Source organism: Struthio camelus, chromosome 26 (assembly GCF_040807025.1).
Source record: "Struthio camelus isolate bStrCam1 chromosome 26, bStrCam1.hap1, whole genome shotgun sequence".
NCBI classification, from domain to species: Eukaryota; Metazoa; Chordata; class Aves; order Struthioniformes; family Struthionidae; genus Struthio; species Struthio camelus.
The window spans coordinates 4,877,233-4,896,652 of record NC_090967.1 but is presented as its reverse complement, the minus strand read 5'-3'; the positions used below and the strand labels follow the sequence as shown (position 1 = coordinate 4,896,652).

Sequence of the window (19,420 nt, the reverse complement as noted above, 5' to 3'; positions counted from 1 at the left end):
CTCCCATCAGAAGGCCCCTGAAGCCTTCGTTGGCCACAACGCCCATGCCAGCATCCTCTCCCCTCCCTGCAGGTGTGCTCTTGAAGGCCATCAGACCTGGATGGTAGTTGGTGGCGGGCGTGCTGCAAGCTCAAGCGTTGGGCCCTTGGGCCCAGGCTGGTTAAAATGCAGCCCCAGGCTGTGAGTGTGTTTGTTCAGGCCTCACTGCACCTTTGAGCAGCTGGTGATGAGAGGGGTTTGAGGAGCTTTTGGCTTCTTCCCTTAGCAGTATGAATTTCTTGTTTTTCTCAGATGTCTCATGATGGGAATGGGAAACTGCAGGAACAGACTGCAGACTTGGCTACCATGCTCTTGGTCTTGACAAGTGGTTTATTTTAAAATGATGACGACTTTGGTTTGTTGTGCTGCCTCCCATCAGCTTGCCTCTTCCAAAAGATGGCATGCCTGTCATGGTGTAAATGTATCAGGGAGGGGCAGGGAGAAGGTTTACAGATGAAAATAGAGCTACTACAGCCAAGGATGCTTCACATCCCAAAGCCACTCACATCAGCCTGTTTCACACTATCATCTTCAAGATCCCTATGTGCCACTTTCCTGCCTCATTTATTTCATGGTGCTCCCACCTTTTCCCCTTGCCTTGGGTGCCTTCCTATAAATCTTGCCCATTCTGTGGTGATTTGCTCATCTGATAGGATCTGGGGATTGCAGTTCAGCATGTCTAGATGTTGTTTCCAGCTCTACCAGGGACTTTTGGTGTTGATCCTTAGATTGGATTGCATGGGCAATTTCCCCTGTGCAAAACAGTCCCGAAGTCCACTCTTCAGAAGTCAGAGGGGCTTTGCAGCATCACCTCACTTACATCTGATTGTAGGATCAGGCCCTTAGTATTTTGTGCTTTCGCTTCTTCATAAGTAAAATGGAGGTAAAGACTGTTCTTTCCAAATGAGCTAAGAGGTTTAATTTTATCTGGGTTCATTAGAGAATAGCAGTGATAGTGCTGCTATTAATTACAACCAGTATTTATTAGAGTTAGTCTTTCCTTGTGTCCATAATGATATTTCTTTTTTTTAAAGGTCCCCCTGTGTTCATTAAAAAACCCGTGGACCAAATTGGTGTGTCGGGAGGGGTGGCCTCCTTTGTATGCCAAGCGACTGGAGACCCGAAGCCACGGGTCACCTGGAACAAGAAAGGGAAGAAAGTGAACTCCCAGAGGTTTGAGGTAAGAGGTGTCCTAGAAATCTGCGCGTGCATAAGTATAAAGAGAGAGATGAACATAAAGCAGCTAGTGCTGTTCTTTGGCCATTCTGAGACGCGATAATAAAGGGAGGCTTGGAAGGGGAGGCATTTTAGCTGCAGAAGGATTGAGATGCAAGCTCTTGGCCATGTCAGCAGCTGGGATTGTTCCAAAGCAAAAGAGAACTTGGCCCACTTACATTTTTGGAGTTTCTTGTTTTGTGGTGGTGTTTTTTTCCCCCTCCTGGGATATAATATAAAGCTGCCTTTTTCCTTCCCCTAGAAACCTCACCTAAGCTGGTGCTTTTTCAGCTCTGTAAATGCACCTTTCATACCCATCCATGTCTCGTTATTTTAACCCTGGGACAGCCTGAAGTGAACATTACAATGTCTGTAACTGTATTACAACGTCTGTAACTGTATTGGCAGCCAAACCCAAGCCATTGGTATTGTTTAGATAGAAGTGAGAGTGGAAGAACAAGGACTAGGAGGTCATCCTGTGGAATTCGTTGTGGGACTCTGCCTTGCCAGGCAGCTGTGTGCTGAGAGGAGCGTTGTGGCGTCAGCTGCCCAGGCAGATGGTGGGCTGAGGCAGGGGTGCGTCATTTTTATGTCGTTTTCCCTTGGTCCATGTTCCCCTCCTTCTCCACAATTATTCCCTGAACACCCAGCCCACGCCCCCCCCTCGACCTTGCTCATTGCTTCAGAGCATTTGAGGTGTACATAGCAGCTTTGGTAGGATGGGGAAGAGAGTTTCATGTGGGACAGTTTTCTGGCACTTGGAGGTCAATGAAGAGAGAGAGACAGAGAAGAGTTGGCCATGCTGGTTATGTTTAGGGGATTTTGGGGCAGCTGCAGGAGTGAGTTTGTGAGCATGCATGTTTGTGTATGTGCTGGTGCATCCTATAGAAGCAGGGATGAACCACCTGCTTGTACCCCAAGGATGCTTACTATGTCTATGTCTCCCTTTATCCTTCAGACAATTGAATTTGATGAAAGTGCAGGTGCTGTTTTGAGGATCCAGCCCCTCCGGACTCCCCGGGATGAGAACATTTACGAGTGTGTTGCTCAAAACCCTCATGGGGAGGTCACCGTCCATGCCAAGCTCACCGTCCTCCGAGGTAAAGAGCATGCCTGTCTGCCTTGTGTAGGTGTCACAGGGGAGAAGGGGCTCTTCAGCTTCTCCTTCCTTCAGCTGAGGGAAGGCTGTCACAAAACAACTCATGGCCAAGGCACAAAGTCCCCCTTTTCTTTGGTCTGTTCTGGCCTGCCAGATCTGTTTGCTGTTATTACCCTGGAGAGTCATAAAATTGCTGTGTAAGAAACTAAGCCAAGTTGCTTACTAAAACAGGACCTCTTTAGGAGGTTTGACTGGATGATAGACTGAAGTCCCTTCCAGCCTGAATTACCCTGTGTTTCTATGATCTTTCCTCCCTTCAAGTAAAAATTCAGGTTTGTTTATGAGCAGCACAAGAAAGGTTCTATCATCCTCCTCTGAAATGTGACACCATTTCCCTAGACACCGAGGAAAACATTCTTCGTTGAGGAACTACTTAATGTGCTGAGGCTAAGATGATATGTATCTGCAGGGGCTTTCATGCTTGCAGTTGACAGCAATGCCAGCGTCTTTCCTTGTGCAGGATACCCATGCTCCCCCTTCTTCTAGGCGCCTCCCCTCTTTCCAGAGAGACTCTGTTCCACGTCCTCTCCAAGAACACTTCCTCTCTCCATTTGGTTCTTTTTTTTCACTTGTCCACACTATAGAGGATGTTTACATGGATTCCTCCTTCATGTCATCTGTTTGAAATATGCTCCCTGAACCTGACGTGGGGGAGGGAACAATATGCTATTGCTGTGGATGCCTCTGGATGTTTATTGTTATCCCCGAGATTTATAAAACTGCTACATGAAAAACTAAGCCAGGCTGCTTGCTAAAACTGACTTGCTTTAGGGGAAAAGATGCATGATGTTCACAGTTCGAACCATAAGGCAAGTGATCCTGGCAGAAAGGCCCATAGGGTGTGGTGAATAACTGTCTGAGAGCTCCTGAAGGTGAAGTTAGCTTTAGGGCGTTAGCTGTTGATGGAGCCACCAGCAGGAGGTGCTGTAGGAACGCAGTGGGCTTTTGGATCGCGATACTTGGCGTAGGAGCGGTTATCTCTGCAGTGAGCATTGCTAGTGACAGCTTCAGGTGCTCCTGGCAGAGTATGTGGTCCTCGTAAGGCTAAGTGGTAGCTTTACCTGCATGCCAGTTGCCTTTTCTCCAGCAATTTCAGTATTCTCTCCAGGAGCATCTGAAGTCCCTTTGTTTGAATGACAGTGAGCACATCCCTAGTAGTACAGAGCTAAATTTGTGTGCAAATTCCTAACATACAGCAGTAAGTAAAGGCCAGACATAAAGGGCACATGGCAAAGGCCTTTACCTCGCTTGTGCTAGGAATGTTCCTCCTGCTGCCCACCTGGCAGGCTCTGTGCTGTCAAGACACTGGCTGCCTTTGAGCATGCAGACCCATGGTCCAGTCATGCCTGACAGGTTTGTGCAGGTGCGCTTGTCTTTGTGCTACTCCTTTGCTTCTGCTGGGCATGCCATTTAACCTTATATTAGCAGCACCGTGGTGAGATGTCTCTGTCAAGAGACTGGAACAGGGCTTTATGACAAGAGCGCGTCTGACTGTGGTTATCCCAGAGGGCTGTGAGCCTTGTTCTTCATCTTACACCCATGTATTTGTTGAGAGCCGTGGCAGTTTGGGAGAAACGGCCCTGTGATCATATTCAAAATTTCTATGCCTTGAATCTACCTCAGAGCAGTGGCATGAGAGAACATTGTCCTCCAGCTGTTGCCCTAGCAAATCCTGTGGATTCTTGCAGCGTTTGTAAGGTACTCTCCACAACAAGCAAACTGCAATATATGGGAAATGATGAGTTGTGCTCAGTGACTGTCCTTAGGGACCAAGGTTCTTTGTACATGGCTTGTTGCAGTTCTTTCTTCCGGTTTCAGCACCACACACGTCAGCTAGAGAGACAGGTGACAGAAAAGGAGCTACGTCTCCCCACTGCTTCGCTAATTACACACTTTGCTGATTCCACCAGAACATTATTACTGTGTGCTTTGCTCCTGCACTGTGCTGCTTTCCACAAGAGTTCCTGCTCCATTTGCCTAACAGGACCTTGTTAGGTAGCTTTATTAACTGACTGTGCAAGAGCAGCTAGGATACCCAGTTCATGAAATTGGAAGGAGCAGTAATTAGCTGCAGGCCTAGGCAAACAGGATGTTGAAGAGCATCAAGGATGTAGTTTTTATAGCATACCCTCACATTCCCTGCTCAGTTAGAGTTATTCTTTGCTTGACGTTTCCTTAGTTTTCATATGCCAGAGATAGTCTCCTCTTTATCCCCATTGTTAAGTGCTGGGAGAGTTAAAAGGACAAAGCACAAATCCACTAACCTCCCCAGTGACAAAGTTAGCCTGCTGGCATCTATTCCTCTCTTTTTCCTCCCCTCTTCTGCTTTCACCCACTCTCCTGTTTGTCTTTTCTCTATCTTTTCTCGCAATGCCTCTTCCTCCTCCTTTCTGTCTGTCTTCTCTCGCTTTCAGAACTAGTGCTTAACATAAAGATGGGAGCTACTCCATGGCTTGGAGATGAATGTGAGCTGTCGTTTGCAGAAGCTGTTACCCTGGCATGCTGTGGAGTATGGAAACCTGGGCCCCAGCTGTTACAAACCGTGCAGGATGGGGTTGGTAGTAGTTCTGCAGCCTGTTGACCGTGTTGTTGTAATCACAGTTAGAAATACATGTGTGCACCTTCATGCTATACACATGTATGAAAGTTATGGGATTTCCTCAACACCAGCGCAGACGGTCTGAAGAACGGAAGAGAAAACCTTCTTCCCTACTAGATGCAGCTGCTACAGGGACTGGGAGTACAACCTTTTTTGCTTATGCACATGACTACTCCTGGATCAGACCCTGATAGAAATCCACATGCATCCACTTAAAAACAGGAAGCTGCAGGAGAGGAAACCTTTGGGACCAAGCTTCTGAGAAGCAAAGCTTGTGATGGAAACCATTCAACTTATACACAGTCTCTTAACATCGGCTCTGCTGGCTTGTTTGTCCTGCTCCATTTCTCAAGGGATCCGAGTTTTGATAGAGCTCTTGAGACTTGCTGTTCTTTCCACAGCTGGCTAGACATAGTGCCTGCAAATCTGATTCTTGCAGAGTCCAAAGAAAAGGAAAGGAAGTGTTTTTGGGAGGCATTTTCCAGTTATTGTTGACTCCAGCTGCTGTAGTTTTTCATTACAGCTTGGGCAGAAAGGAAGCTAGTTGGCATAGGCACCCCAACTCCCAGGTGGTACAGTTTCGCTAAGCTCCACGCTCCCAGGAAAGATATGTTTTTTAAATTATTGCTTCTTGTATATAGATTATACTTTCCCTCCCATTCTTTAGTAGCCTGAGACACAGATTCTCTAGAGCAGGCTATGCAACCGCCACCAAGGATTGTCCCGTGCTCTCAAGCAGCTGGCCGGGCTGAGTGTGCAGGGGAGCGTTGATGCAACTCTTTGCCTGCATTGCCTCCACGGCTGGGAGGCAGCAGGCTGGATTTCAAGCAAGGGCCAGGCAGGGCTTAGCTCTTTGCTTTCCTGAGGTTGATAGGGGGAGTTTCATGGCAGTTACCCTTTGTGAGTACATGAATTGCGCGTCGATCTCCTTAAAACCAATGCTTGGCTCCAGTTAAATGTAATGGAACAAAATTTACTCTGCCCCGACGGCTCACTGCATACTGGCCAATGCTATCTTTTCCAGAGAATTACTGCACTCTGGAAAATTGAGGAAAGCTGCTGTTATACATGTAAGGTCTGTGGTAGTTGTTACCAGTGTATGATTCAGGCTGCTATGGACAGGCTTTCAGAACTTCTTTTTATGTGATTCCCAGTTGGCTGCTTTTTTATTTTTTATTTTTATTTTTTATGAAGTATTCATACATTTCTCTAACAGTTCTGGCCTGAGATTTTTCTCGTACGTTTCCTATTCAAAGGGGACATCTGGTGTGGGCAGGTTCTAGCAAAGTTCTAGCAAAGTCTATGGGTTTTGTCGTTTTTTGTGATTGTTGGCTTTAGATTAACAAAAAGTAAACACAAATCAGTTCTAGAGGCTCAGTAGAAAGTGTCAAGTCCCACAAGAGCACGCCCTTAAGAGGAGCTGGCCCTTCTGAAATGTTACCTTATCCACTTGAAAAACTCTTGGCACACTTTCTTCAAACTTGTCTTGTTTTGCTGTTCTTGTAATGACCTGAAAATCAAGCCAAGTTGAAAGCAAATTAGTTTTGTAGTTGATGAGTAATATCAGAGCAACTTTAGCTCAGATGCCTTTATAAGGAGTGTGCATAGGGGTACGTTAGTGTCTGGAAGGCAGTGTATTGCCTACGCAGTTACAAAGTCCAACGTACATTGCCGAGAGTGTGTTTATTGTCTATAACCATGCAAAATTTTAATAACATTGCTAGGCTATTTAGATATTTTCATAGCAAAATTCTCAGATCGAAGTAAATGGAATCAAAAGGCAGAACATGTTACTAAAATTCCTGGCGTGTATTTAAATTGTCTTGGAAAGTGTAATTACAGTTAACTAAGACATAGGTACATATATATTGATGGAAAGAACTTGCTTATGTAATTTTGCAAGGTGTATAATGCAGAGATACTTGTTGGGACAGGGTCAGCTGTGGTGGTCATAAACGCATATGAAAAGTGCAAGAATGAGATTCAGGAGTGTAGAATTTTGATCCTGATTCTGCTTAAAACTAGTGTTACTCAAGTTACTTCATCTCTTCGTTCTTGGTTGCTCCACCTTGAAGTGGGGATAGCTGACTGCTTAGAGACCAGCCAGCGTCCATGAGCTGGGCTGCATGTCTCCAGAGAAGGGCATAAGATTCCTCCTCTTCTCTTCAACAACATCCTTATTGTAGCTGTTTGCATGCAATACATAGCGCGTCTGTACATGCTCCCACCCTCCTCCTCCTCTAAATTATTAAACAACTGAGCGCACCCTGCAGGAAAAAGAGCAGCAGCAACACCCACTTTATCTTTCTTCATCATCCTCATTTCCAGCGAAGCTAATTATCTAAACACAGAACTGCCACCTTCTAGAGTGACAAGGAGACAGCGACTGTCCCTGCTTTATTCATGTGACCATGCGCATGTGAGCACATGCGCCCACGTTGGTTCATGGTGCGCCCTCAACACAGAGCATGTCCTTCAGTAGAGTTTATTATTAAATGAGTGCTGAAGTGCTCTTCTCTCCTTTCCTCCCTCCTTCCCTCTTCCTGCACTCTTTCTTACCATACTTTGTTCAGCGGCCTTGAGGGTAATTCATCAGCGTTTTCTCAGGAGTGGCCTTTAAAATAGTCCAAGAGCAGGTTTGAACAAGGTGTTTGGGAGAATCTATTCCTATGGCAAGTGCAACACGTGAAAATATTTGCCTGCATAAGACGGCAAGATTCTCAGTGGCAAGCAGCTGCCCAGATGTGCCCTCCAAGCTGCTTCAGCTTGCATCTCGGGTCGGTCTTCTCGCAGTTGCCTGCGCTGCTTCTAGAAAGAGAATTCACAATCCAAACCATTCCTTATTTATTTATTTGGTAACAGGCTTGGGCTGTTGTTTGGGGATTGAGGGGGGGGGGTAGGGCATGTGCGTGCATGTCTTGTGAGGATTGGGTTGAGACTGTAATTGCATTATTACAGGGAATCCAATTGTTAGGGGATGAAGGCAGTTTCACTTTCCTGGCAGGAACGAAACCTGAGCACTTGAATCAGTGGAATATGGGATGTTCAGAGATGCTTCCTCTGCTGATCTGATCCTCAAATCTGATCACGCCTCTAGTCACAGTTGTTTTAATTAAACTCAGAGGAATTCTGCAGAATGTGCTGCAAGATTAACATTTTTGTTTAATTAGAAACACTCAGTAATAATAGTTGTACCAGGCCTCCCCCAACACACACGCATGTGCACGCACACACACCCTGCCAGTCAAGAGGGCTATTCTCTCTGCGGATTAATTGGTTCATGAAATTATTGGACCCGGGTCTGAGCCAGGTGGAGCAGCATCACCAGGGAGCAGGATAAAAGCAGTAATCAATAATGATGTCATCTGCAGCCAATGCGGCAGCGGCTCCGCGGCTCCTTAACAACACACCACCGCCTGGTTAAATAGGAGAAGGGAAGAGAAGACTTTAAAAGCCTGGCTGAAAGCTGTGCAAAGGCAAAGCAATTCCCAGAGTCCCTCCGTCCTGAGCTCAGTCCTGGGAGGGCTGGGGTGCTGCAGCACACGTGATCTGCAAGAGCACATGCTCTTTGGAGACTCCTGCAATGCCCAGGCACAGCCTGGTGAGCTGAGAACTCAAAGGTTTGGTTCAGTCCATAGTTAAAGATGTCTGTGTCTCTATTTAGAATGTAATTCCCTGGTTTAGAGACGCCTAAAATGCACTAAAATGACTACCCCTTTATACTACCTACTGTGAGTCGTCCATACTAGGGGATATGTATTACGTTAGCCGTTATAAAATGGTATGTGTTTTTGTTTATGAACAGATTCCTTTGATATATGGAGAGAGGTGTGGTTAATATATTTCACTCTCCAGTGAGTCACAATAGATCCTTTATAACTCTCCGTAGATGGTCAGAGAAAGGAAACAACGCACATTTTCAAACGCACAATCGAGGCATTTAAACCCTTTTCTTCCCTGCTGTAGCTATTGCACTGCTAATAACGGTATTAGACAAGATTTTCTTGGCCTAGGGTAATTCAGAGCGCTGCACAACCTTTGGCTCTGCCCTGATGATCTTCACAGGTTTTCAGAAGTTTAGTCATGAGGCACAGCAGTGTGTGGAATAACTCTTACCCAAATCACATGTGTTTGGAGCTCTTTATAGACCAGCAATTCAGCCTGCCTTGCTGTTAACGGAAAAGGCGCCCACTGTCCTCAGCACCACCAAAGCGAAGCCGCCAGCTTCCCCTTTTGTTCCACTGTCCCTGGGTTCAGCTGTATGTGGCTTGGCACCGTTACTTCTGATACACAGTGTGCCAATAGCGCAAAATGAGCTCTTGTTATGTTTGCAGTTGGCAAGGAGGTTTCCCAAGCTGAGCACCAAAGCAGGGGTTTCCAGCCCTTCTCTGCAGCCACTGTGAGAGCTCCCATTGGTTTCAGTGGGGGATTGACTAAGGTCCATGTCGCTTTTTGAAAAATCTCACCTTTCTAAAACCCTTTGCGTTATTCTCCTTCTGTTCCCTTACCCACTTTTGGGATGGATTTGATGGCATTGATTTCCTGACCCTGTGGTTCCTCAACACACGTCATTTGAAATGACAGAGAATCCCTATGAACTCTCTCCATGGTGCCTGCATCTTCCTTCTAACCGGCCCTCCCCCAGAGATGGATCTTGTAGGAAAACATGGCATGTTCCTGAGCTGTATCAGCCAGCACAAGACAGCTCTCTTCCACATGAGTTGGGAGATTGTGACAAAGATTATGGGGGAAGCACTGGGATTTTATATTAGTTATCACAAATTAGTCGACATCAGTTAGGATTGCCCTCCTTGCCCTCATTAGTGAAGGCAAAGGCAGGATTGAGAGGAAGCAGGAAGCTCTGTTGAGCTGTCTCTTAGGTGCTGACGCCACATCCCTCTTCTTCTAGGGCAGCAGCACTCTGAGTTAATAAATCTAAAAATCACACCCTGTCTGACAGCGCTTGGCTTATTGTTGTTATGTGTGTCCCCTCTGGTAACTACAGCTGGATGATATTTTCCTCTCCTTTCTCTCCGAGTTTCCACTGTCTATTTGACAAGCCTTTTCACGTAGTCACTCTCATTATTTCTCTTGTGTGGTTTGTTTCCATATTGTGGGGTTTGGAGGGGGAAGAGGAATTGTTCCTTTCTAATGTGACCTGTGTAGACTGTACTCTGCAGTGCAGGGATCTTTGCCGTATGCGTGCACAGCTTCTGCTTTAGAACCAAGTAAGCACAAGTCACTTAACTAGCAGAGGGATTCAATGCAAGATCTGGAGAAACTTTGAGATGACTGTTCCCTTGCCCAAAAGTTTTTGGACTAACGGGTTGCGTTTAACTGTAGAATTTTCTTGAGGGACACTGGAGTAGTCACACAAAAAGCACGGGCCGGTAAATTGGGCTGTTTAATGTATTTTCACAGGCCACCTGTGGACCATTCACAGTAGCCTTTTTTTCAATTGCACTGCGCAGAGTCCTGGACAGCAAGTCTACTTGATGCCGCCTTCAGTGTATTCCACTAAACTTTAGCTTCTCTGAACCCTAATATGTGTTTAACCACTCTTCATTTTTTTCTCTATCACTAGAGGATCAGTTACCTCCCGGCTTCCCAAACATTGATATGGGGCCCCAGCTGAAAGTGGTGGAGCGGACACGAACGGCCACAATGCTCTGTGCAGCCAGTGGGAACCCAGACCCAGAGATCACCTGGTTTAAAGATTTCCTGCCTGTCGACCCCAGCGCTAGCAATGGGAGAATAAAACAGCTGAGATCAGGTAAGGTTCTTAAAGAGAATGCTCAGAGGTTTCTGAAACAGAGAAGGCTGCTGACGGATATGGGCCCCGCTGGAGTGGATTGGGGCATTACCTTTTCTTCGTTTCTGGGACTCCTATTCCTACCTAAGGAGCGGCTGGAGTATTTTCCCTTCCATCCCATCTTCCTGACCTTCCCTGCTGCCTAGTTAAAGTAACAGAAAACATAGTCAGCAGGGAAGCTAGTTCCCATCTAGGAGGACTGTATCTAGTCCACTGTCCTGGCTAACGGCGCTCTTCCAGCTCAGGGCAAATTGGGAATCAGAAGGGGGCGGAGTGATTCTTCCTTGAACCGAAAACTGAGTAAGGAAGAAAGAGAGACTACTACAACAAACATGGCATTTTAGACCACATGCACCCAGAATGGAGTCTGCAGGTGTAGCCTGAGCCCCTGAATGCTGAGGTTGAAGAACAGCTCTTGCAGGATCTTTCTGGCATCAAGTCCCTGCAGTCATCGCCGGAGAGCAGTTAAGAGCATTTGCAAGTGAACCCTCAGTACTCAGTGTCAGTGCACATGGAGTGGATCTCCATGAACAGATGTACCCCAGCTCTGTGGCTCTTGTCAGTTCTTGTCTTTCCCCATCTGCTTGTCCATCTGTCTCGTTTGTTTGGTTTTTTTTGTTTGTTTGTTGGTTTTTGTGTGTGTTTGTCAATGTGACATCTCTTAATATTCGCATTTCAGGAACTATTTGTATACTTGTTGAATCTCCCAGTTCACAGTGTGAGTGCGTGTTTGGGTGTGCAAGGAGGACACAGATGTATTTATCTTTGAACGCTACTGATAAAGCACCTCCATTTCTAGAGGAGCCTGAAAAGCCTCTAGTTTCTCTCTGATAACTGCAGATATGAAGCAACCTTGGGAATCTTTAACATCTTACAAAAACTAAACCAAAAAGTAATCCTTTTAAGTACTGCTTGGACTGACTGCTTTGACCCAGCCTAGAGAACAGTATGTGTGTGGTTAGGCTTAGCAAGTGCTAGAGTTGCTTCAACTACTCAGAACGTTCCTTTGGTCAAGATGGAGCATTTTTAAGAGAGAGTTTTTTTTTTGGCAAGGGAATGGCATTGTTGTAGGCAAAGGGAGCGCAGAGGCTTCAGTGTAGCAACTGGAGTTGCTCTGTGGGTATCTGACATTTTACAAGTCAGCCAGTCAGGTAATAGCCAGCTACTTCTACCCAGACCTTCACTGTCTCTAAAATAATCAGTTCTGAGTCTTGCAATGCAGGATGTGAACATCAGAGAACATAACCGCCTGATTTTTCTCTTGCCATATTTGATGAAGGGTCTCTGTAAAAATTTTTAGTTCTGTGGGCCACCCGTGATAAAGATTCACTTTAGTCCCAGTTCAGTGTAGCTTTTATATACCTGCACAAATGCATCCTTATTCAGCAAAGCAAACTTAAAAGCAGATACTTAAACTGCTTTGTCTGCATTTGAATATATTGTTGAATCCCACAAATACAGATGAGACTGACCTGCCTTTTTTATGGTGAAAGCTGAGTCAAATGCAAATAAAAAAAAATCACTCGGCATAAATAATGAGAGGTAAACTGGAATTAGATCACACTCTGTGACCATGATCTGAAGTGTGAGTAATACACAGGCAGATTATTTTTAATATACTTATCATCTGATAGAATGCCTTTATACTCCTTAACTGGTCTTGTTCTGGTGTTTTCCTTAAAGACACTTGAGTGCTGCATTTTCATTCCAGTAAATTGGTTAGCCTTAGGGTAAAGGCCTTTGGCCCTTCTGATAAATCTGAAGATACCTGCCCGGAATTAATCTCATTTACAGCTGCTTTGAATTAGTCAACTGGTAAAAGCCCGATGCATCCCTGTTGTCCTTAAGGGCATAAACCTGTTGCTTCTGTCCCTGCTGTGAGAGGGAATGCAGACTCCTGGTCACATCAGAGGACTGATGGTCAGGACTTCTGAGTTCTCTTCCTGGTTTGTGCCTGCTTTTGTGGCCTTTCAAAACTTGTGTGTTCTCCAATGCAAAGGCCTCAGAAAGTGAAAAACGCGTTAACATCAGGGTCTCAGTGCGATGTTAGTATTTTGGTCAGTGGAAAGCAATTGTTTCGAGATTGAGGCAGAGCAGATTCAAGTGCATATGTGTAATTTGAGTGTAATGTATGCAAGGTGATACCTGTTTGAGCGCTGATGATGTGAGTGCTGCTGATGTCAGAACTTAAATTAACACGTTTATCTTTACAGAAAACAAACTATGCTTCCAGAAGTGTAGCTGTCGCACACATTAGGGTGTTGGATACTTCAGGACACTGCTAATGAGCTTCAGTGTCTTTCACCCACAGGTCATCAGTATGACTCCGGGCCAGCTCCTTGGGGATTAACAGTTATAGCCAACTAACAGGTGTTTGACAATCCTGTGAATAGGAGTGTAGGGAGGAGAAGTGACCCTGGTACTAAATCACAACTTCATCTCTGTGCTTTGTGCTAACAGACTTGGCATAGAAGCCAGCAACTGTTTTGGCAGTGAAGACTTGACTGTGCATCGTTCCTTGATGGAGACTGGGACAGAGGCAGGCTGATAGAGCAGCCAAGACAGGACAGTTGCCCAAATTCTGCCATGGAGGTGAAGTCATCAGGGCAGAATCCATGCTGCTTTATTATGGAGGATGTTTAGGACTGAGTTTATACTGATGTGTTAGTGGCAAACATGCAAATTAGCTCATTACATGGTAAAAGTGAAATGTCATATACATGGGGCTCTTCAAAATTGGGTAGCCATGTCCAGATTTGCCTCTCGTTTATACTAAAACAGCTTGATGGATGTTTCACTGGCAATATAAAGGGACCTCCGAGAGGATGGTCATTACAGTTACATCATGAAGTGATCTGACATTAACCATAGAGGCGTTTCTCTATCCAGTGTTTCTTCTTCTCCTCCTCTCCATCTCCAAATACATTTTTCAAGCAACTGGAAGTCTTTTAACACTTGAGGGTTTTGACTGAATGAAAAGCTGAGTTGTGAGTCAAAGGAGAATGGGGAGAACCTCTGTTCTAGGCCCCTACCTTCCTTAGACTCCTATGCACATCTCAGCCTTAGAGACCCAGGTTGTCTGAGAGTTTAAGTGGTCTTGCTGGTGGAAGAGAAATGGGTATTTCTGCTTTGCTCTGACACAAGTTGTCTCAGGACATGTCAAGTAGAAGCCAACGTCCTTTGCTCACCCATGCCACCTAGGGGGGATAAGGAGAGGCAGCGTGCAGCCAACTTCTTACGTAACAGAAACACTAAAACCTTGTGTGTCTTGTGTGTCGTCTTCTGCTTTCTAAATGACTGGTTATAACAAAGTTAATTTTTTCTTTTTTCTTCTTTTTCACTATTTTAAAACACAGAGACCTTTGGTAAGTTTGTTCAATTTAAAAACAGAACAAAACAAAAACCCCAAACCTGCTAGTGTCCGGATTTGTAACCCTTGCCCTTTAAACTAATTCCTTCGTAACAGCTTTTTGAGAGGCATGCTATGCATTTCTTCTACTAACTCTTTCAGTAAGGATATTCTGCCCTCTTAATGAACTTCCGCAGGGGTATTGCAGGCTACAAAAATAATAATAAACATCCTAATTAATATATCTATATAAAAAGATAACAGCTAAATATTAACCTCCTAACATTGGATAGATTTCTTCTGTAACTTAGCAACAGTTGTCCTGGAATTCCCCAATTACACAATAGCTTGTACCCTGGAACTGTGATAATTGTGTTCACACCTGCAGGAGGTCTTGGAGTTTCACATCTAACAGAGTTATTGGCGTTTTCTGAAGGGAGAGGTGGGGGTGCAGCGTTTTCAAATTGCAGCTGTAAATCACAGGGCATTGGCTTTTGGAAAGGGCTGAGAAGAGGAGAAGTCCGTCCCCCCACCCCCGCCCCCAGTTCATCTCTGTCCCTTGGGAAACCAGGAGCCTGTCTGCAGAACTCGCGTCACATTTCCTCCTTGTGCCAAGTCCCTTTTTGTTATTAGAGATGTAGCAATTGCAGCTGTCAGCCAGGATTCAGCATTTTAAAATTGCGGAAGACCCTTGATGATTGCTTGCTTGTTTGGAATAGAAAGCTCTCTCCAGCCCTCAGGAGAGGAGCAGTGCACACACATGTTCTCACACGTGGCCTGACAGAAGGTGGGGATGTGTTTTCTGTCATTGCCATGGCAATGGTGTCTTTCCTCCTCTCCTTGTTTTCAAGGCTTGGAGGATCTGTAGGCAGCTTGCTGTGTGAGAAGAGTCAGAGGAGGGGATGCTGGAAAAGCAGATCCCATCTTCTGTGGCAGAGGGGGACACCTGCACATGGTTTTCAGCCTGGCACCGTCTTGGGCCTTTATAATGCGGAGGCAAGTGCTTTATGGGGTCAGCTGCCTTTGCCTCTGCTGCTGAATTTGAGGCTGGCCATCTGGGCTCATGCAGCTTTGAAGTTTGCCCTAAATAGGCAGATTTCCTCTTCCCAGATTTCTGTGGAAGGTAATATGAATAGTTTGCATGTGGCATTTTAAACCCAGATTTTCACTTGAAAGATCAACATCTAGGTTGAACCCTTGCTGCTTTAGTTTTCCTGCAGAGCTGGTTATCTGTTTCTGCCCTGGACAGTGGTGCACCTCATGCGTTTGCGCATGAACTGTTAGGACATCAGGCAAGCCAGCTATTGAACATAGATGCCTCCCCAACAGTTCGTATGAAATCTTAGAGGACTTATCAGAGTACTTCAGAGTAGATTAATTTGTTTCAGGTCCTCTCCTAGCACCACCCTGCTGCCTAAATTGAACATGAAGCTCGTTAGATGTGAAACTCCAATAGTGAAAATCTACCATCTGTGTCCCTGCCACCTTTCAAACTACTCTTCTTGCCTTTCAAGTTGCTTGATCTCATTTTGATTCAAATTCTGTCCTCTCCCTCCCTGGTATGGACCATGTTGCAAGGCACCTTCTGCTCCTCGCCTGAATGTCCCATGTGCCGGAGTTAGAACTGGAAAGACCAGGGTGGCATTGCTTGGCTTATCTTGCTCCCAGGAGCACTAGAAGTGCTGTCAACCCGTTTCCAGGGGCAACGCTGATGTTTAGAGGGAACAGGGACTGACTAAACTATGCTAACACAAGAAGGCAATGGCTGCTATCGTATCTTCCATGCTTACATAGCTCTCACTTTGAGTTTGTTTCTCCTGTCAATTAGAGCGAGCCTTTACAGGAATGGCCAGGCTTAGCCGAGGCCAAAGCAGCTTTAGAGCAGCGGGTGATGTCGGGGTCTCTTCCCCTCCTCTACCCTCTTCCCATTAGCCTTGTTCCAGATTTGTGCCACAGATGGCAGATTTTCGCTCTGGTTTTGAGACAGAAGGATGTATTGGAGGCTGTTTTTATTTCCACTGAATTGATCTATAACCCTCTGCTGCTTTGTCTCTCTCTCTCTCTCGCTTTTTAAAACCTTCCTGCCGTCTCCTGTGTGGAGATCCACCTGAGTACGTGCTCCTCCCACCTCTTTCTCTTTCACGCGCTCTCTCTCCAGCCTCTGTCCTGATAGCTAACCAGCCTGCTTTATTAACCTTAGCTAGTTCCTAACCCTAACTAGATGCTAACTTTTCTCTAGCAAATAACCTAACCTCTTAACTAGAAGTTGAATATAACTAGAATCTAATATCCTAACACTATAACTCCTCTTTTCCCTCGTCTCCTTCAAAAAATAAAGGTGAGCCGTAATCAGTATCTGCAAATTTTTACCTTCTATCCTGAAAATGGAGCATTGAACCGCAGCACAAGAGGGATGAGCAGGGCTGAAGGATAAGGAGGAAAGGGATTGTCTTGTGGCTCAGGCAGAAGATTGGCACGCAGACGGCCTCGATTGCTGTTCTTGCCTCTGCCGCAGACTTCCCTTTAGGACCTTGGGCAAGCTGCTTCACCTCTACCTCAGTTTTCCCATCTGTAAAGCGAAGGTAATAATACTGCTATACCTCACCAGTGTGAGGCTGATATTTATAATGTACTGTGCCCGCCCTGGTTGGAGGGTGCTGCAGAATGACAGTGTTATGATCGCAGAGGAGCACTTGCATCTCTCCCTTGTAAGCGGCAAAGTTTGGAATGAGTGTTTGCGGAGTCTGCCCTGTTCTCAGGATTGGGGTAAAAAACAACCAATCAAACAAAAAACCCTTCTTTAATAAGCTGTGTAACAAGTCTGAACGCCAATGTGAGCAAAAGGACCTGCCATGTTTTCAAAGGAAGATGATTGTAGCCTCAGGAGGTCAAATGGGGGGGACATTGATTTTTATCCATGACTGTGGCATGGTTCACCAGCCACAAAGTCGCTTCCTTCCTTCTGTGAGACCTGCCTAGGCAGAAAGCTCATTTCAGGCACTAGAGACAACTGGAGGGGGTTTAAATAAACAGAACCCAAGAGATGCAGTCAGCAGGCAAGCATAGCAGGGCTTTTCTCTCCCTAAGCACACCGTCTCCTGTGCTGGCGCTAGAGAGGCTTCCAGAGCAGTTGCACAAGGTACCCTCTTTGCCTGTATCACTTGTGCAGTAGTTTGACCTTCTTTTGTGCAGAACATCTGGCTTCAATCTCTGTGCTATGTGGAGCCACTGGAGGATAACTGAAGATCCTGATAAGGGCATGCATTAAATTCCACACACATCTGTGTCAATAATTTAAGTTTGGAGCTGGGAAGTCTCTGGCAGAGCTACGATCAGAACCTGCAACTCTTCATGTGTTGCAAGATACTCAGATGTCTCTTTCCCTGTCTGGGGTAACGTGGTTATAATGCGAACCCTTTTCCCCAGGGGTGATGAAGACAAATGCAGGCTTATCATATGTTCTGCAAGAAGCAAACATTAATGTTAGCTGAGAGCTTGAAGACTTTCTTTCCATTCTTACCAACAAAATGGAGCCAGTCTCAAGAGCTTTCAAGCCAAGTGCGACAGTGGTTCTGTAAACTGCCAACTGAATTGGACTACTTTGAAAAGGGCATCCGTGCCTTGAGTAACCCAAACCCTCTTCAGTCTGTCCCTGTAATTTAAGATGAGGTAGTGCAGGAAGTTTGCTACTGGGAACTGTCTTCCTTGGCTCAGGTCCTTTTCCCACGGGCAGTCCAGATGTTTGGGGTTTTACACTCTTTTCACTTCTTTTTTTGTTTTCTTTGCAGAAGGTACACCGATCCGAGGTAAGACACCCCCAACTCACTCACTCACCCACTCTCCAAACACTTCTCTCCACTCAGTTCCTGTTTCATTGACCTGTGTGCAATCCAAATTCTTGCTGTTGTTGCTATGTTTTCTTGTCTTGCTTCACCTCTGGATATTTTTTTCTTTATTATACCTGTCTTTTATTTTATATACAGTTATAATGTCTGTTTCTGTTTGCTGGGTGCACTTGGTAATACCGATACTGTTATTCTGATAACGTCTCAGGCTCTGCTGCTTCAGATTTATGGCAGAATTTTAAGAACTAATCTCTCCAGGACTGTGAAGGACTGAAGTTTATCTTGGGCATTAAATGCTGTCAAAGCTTGGTAAATACTTAGGGCCTTCTCTTGATTGGTACAAAGTGCTCCCAAGCCATTGATAGTGGTGAAAGGTTTCCAGCCCTTTGCTCAGTCAGATCTTCAGCACTTACCATCTCAACGTACTCATTTGCTTGGCTTCAGAGCCCTCTTTCCCTTTCTTCTCCACTCCCTTACCCTTAGGTTTTTCTGGGAAAGATACCTTTGGTAAGTAGCTTCTGTACTGTCTCTTTAAAGGAGCCAAGAGGATGTTAGACCTTGAGCTGTCATTGAAAGTCAGCAGGAATTGGGTGCGTGCCCCTCAGAACACCGAGCTTTGGCTTTATCTGCACTCACAAATTTAAAAGTTCATAATTCTCTGCTGGTAGAAGCAATAGGAGGTGCTGTGGGTGAGGTATTTTTGTCACACATCATCTGTATTGGCTCATGACAAGTGCTGAGAGCTCGCTGACTTCCCTACAGTAAAATTTCCACCATTGCATTCCCCAGCAAAGCTGCAGTGGTCAAGAACAAAGGGGCGAGTCCTTAGTTGTCTAGTGTAGGCAAGGATTGGCTTTGCCTGCCTGCCTGTACTTTCAGTGTTTTGTTCCTGTTCTGGAATGTGATTTCGTCTCCCCTTGCGTTCCTCACGCAAGCAAGCAATGTTCATGAGCCAAATAAAGCCTCTGTTTGGAGCTCTTTGAACCAACCCACAGATTCATCCAAATTAACAAGAACTTCTAGGAAAACCCACTTGACACAGCTCTCCACCAAAGTGGAGCTTTCAGATGACAGAGCATGCTAGAGCTTTAATTCTGTATGAAAACTGCTCAGCTGCAAAGTCTCAATGTGAAGCTTCAGTCCATTGGGTTTCAGACTCCTTCTGTTGTATTGAAATACCCAGAGATTATTTTGATTAGAATTTGGTTTGGTTTGGTGGTTTGGGGCAGGGGTTAATTCTGTCCGCTCTGTGTCTGGGAGCTGCCAGATGCAGTGGATCCTGGCGGGAGTCACACTCTCACACCCCTTCCCTCTTGTAAATTCTCTCACAGCCTCACGTCTTCCCACACAACACCCACCCTTTTTCACCCGTGCACGCACCGAGGAACGTGTCTTCCTCATG

General features: G+C 45.6%; 1 protein-coding gene across 13 annotated transcripts in view; it reads left to right on the top strand.

Annotated features, from left to right (window-relative positions):
* The window catches only part of PTPRS (protein tyrosine phosphatase receptor type S), a 151,081-nt gene that overhangs the window by 68,169 nt on the left and 63,492 nt on the right, over positions 1 to 19,420 (top strand). For all 13 annotated transcript variants that reach the window (XM_068919540.1, XM_068919542.1, XM_068919537.1 and 10 more), the window contains exons 3-5: positions 1,074 to 1,219; positions 2,213 to 2,354; positions 10,597 to 10,785. In XM_068919540.1, coding sequence (XP_068775641.1) covers positions 1,074 to 1,219; positions 2,213 to 2,354; positions 10,597 to 10,785 — 477 coding nt within the window. The remainder of the gene's footprint in view (positions 1 to 1,073; positions 1,220 to 2,212; positions 2,355 to 10,596; positions 10,786 to 19,420) is intronic.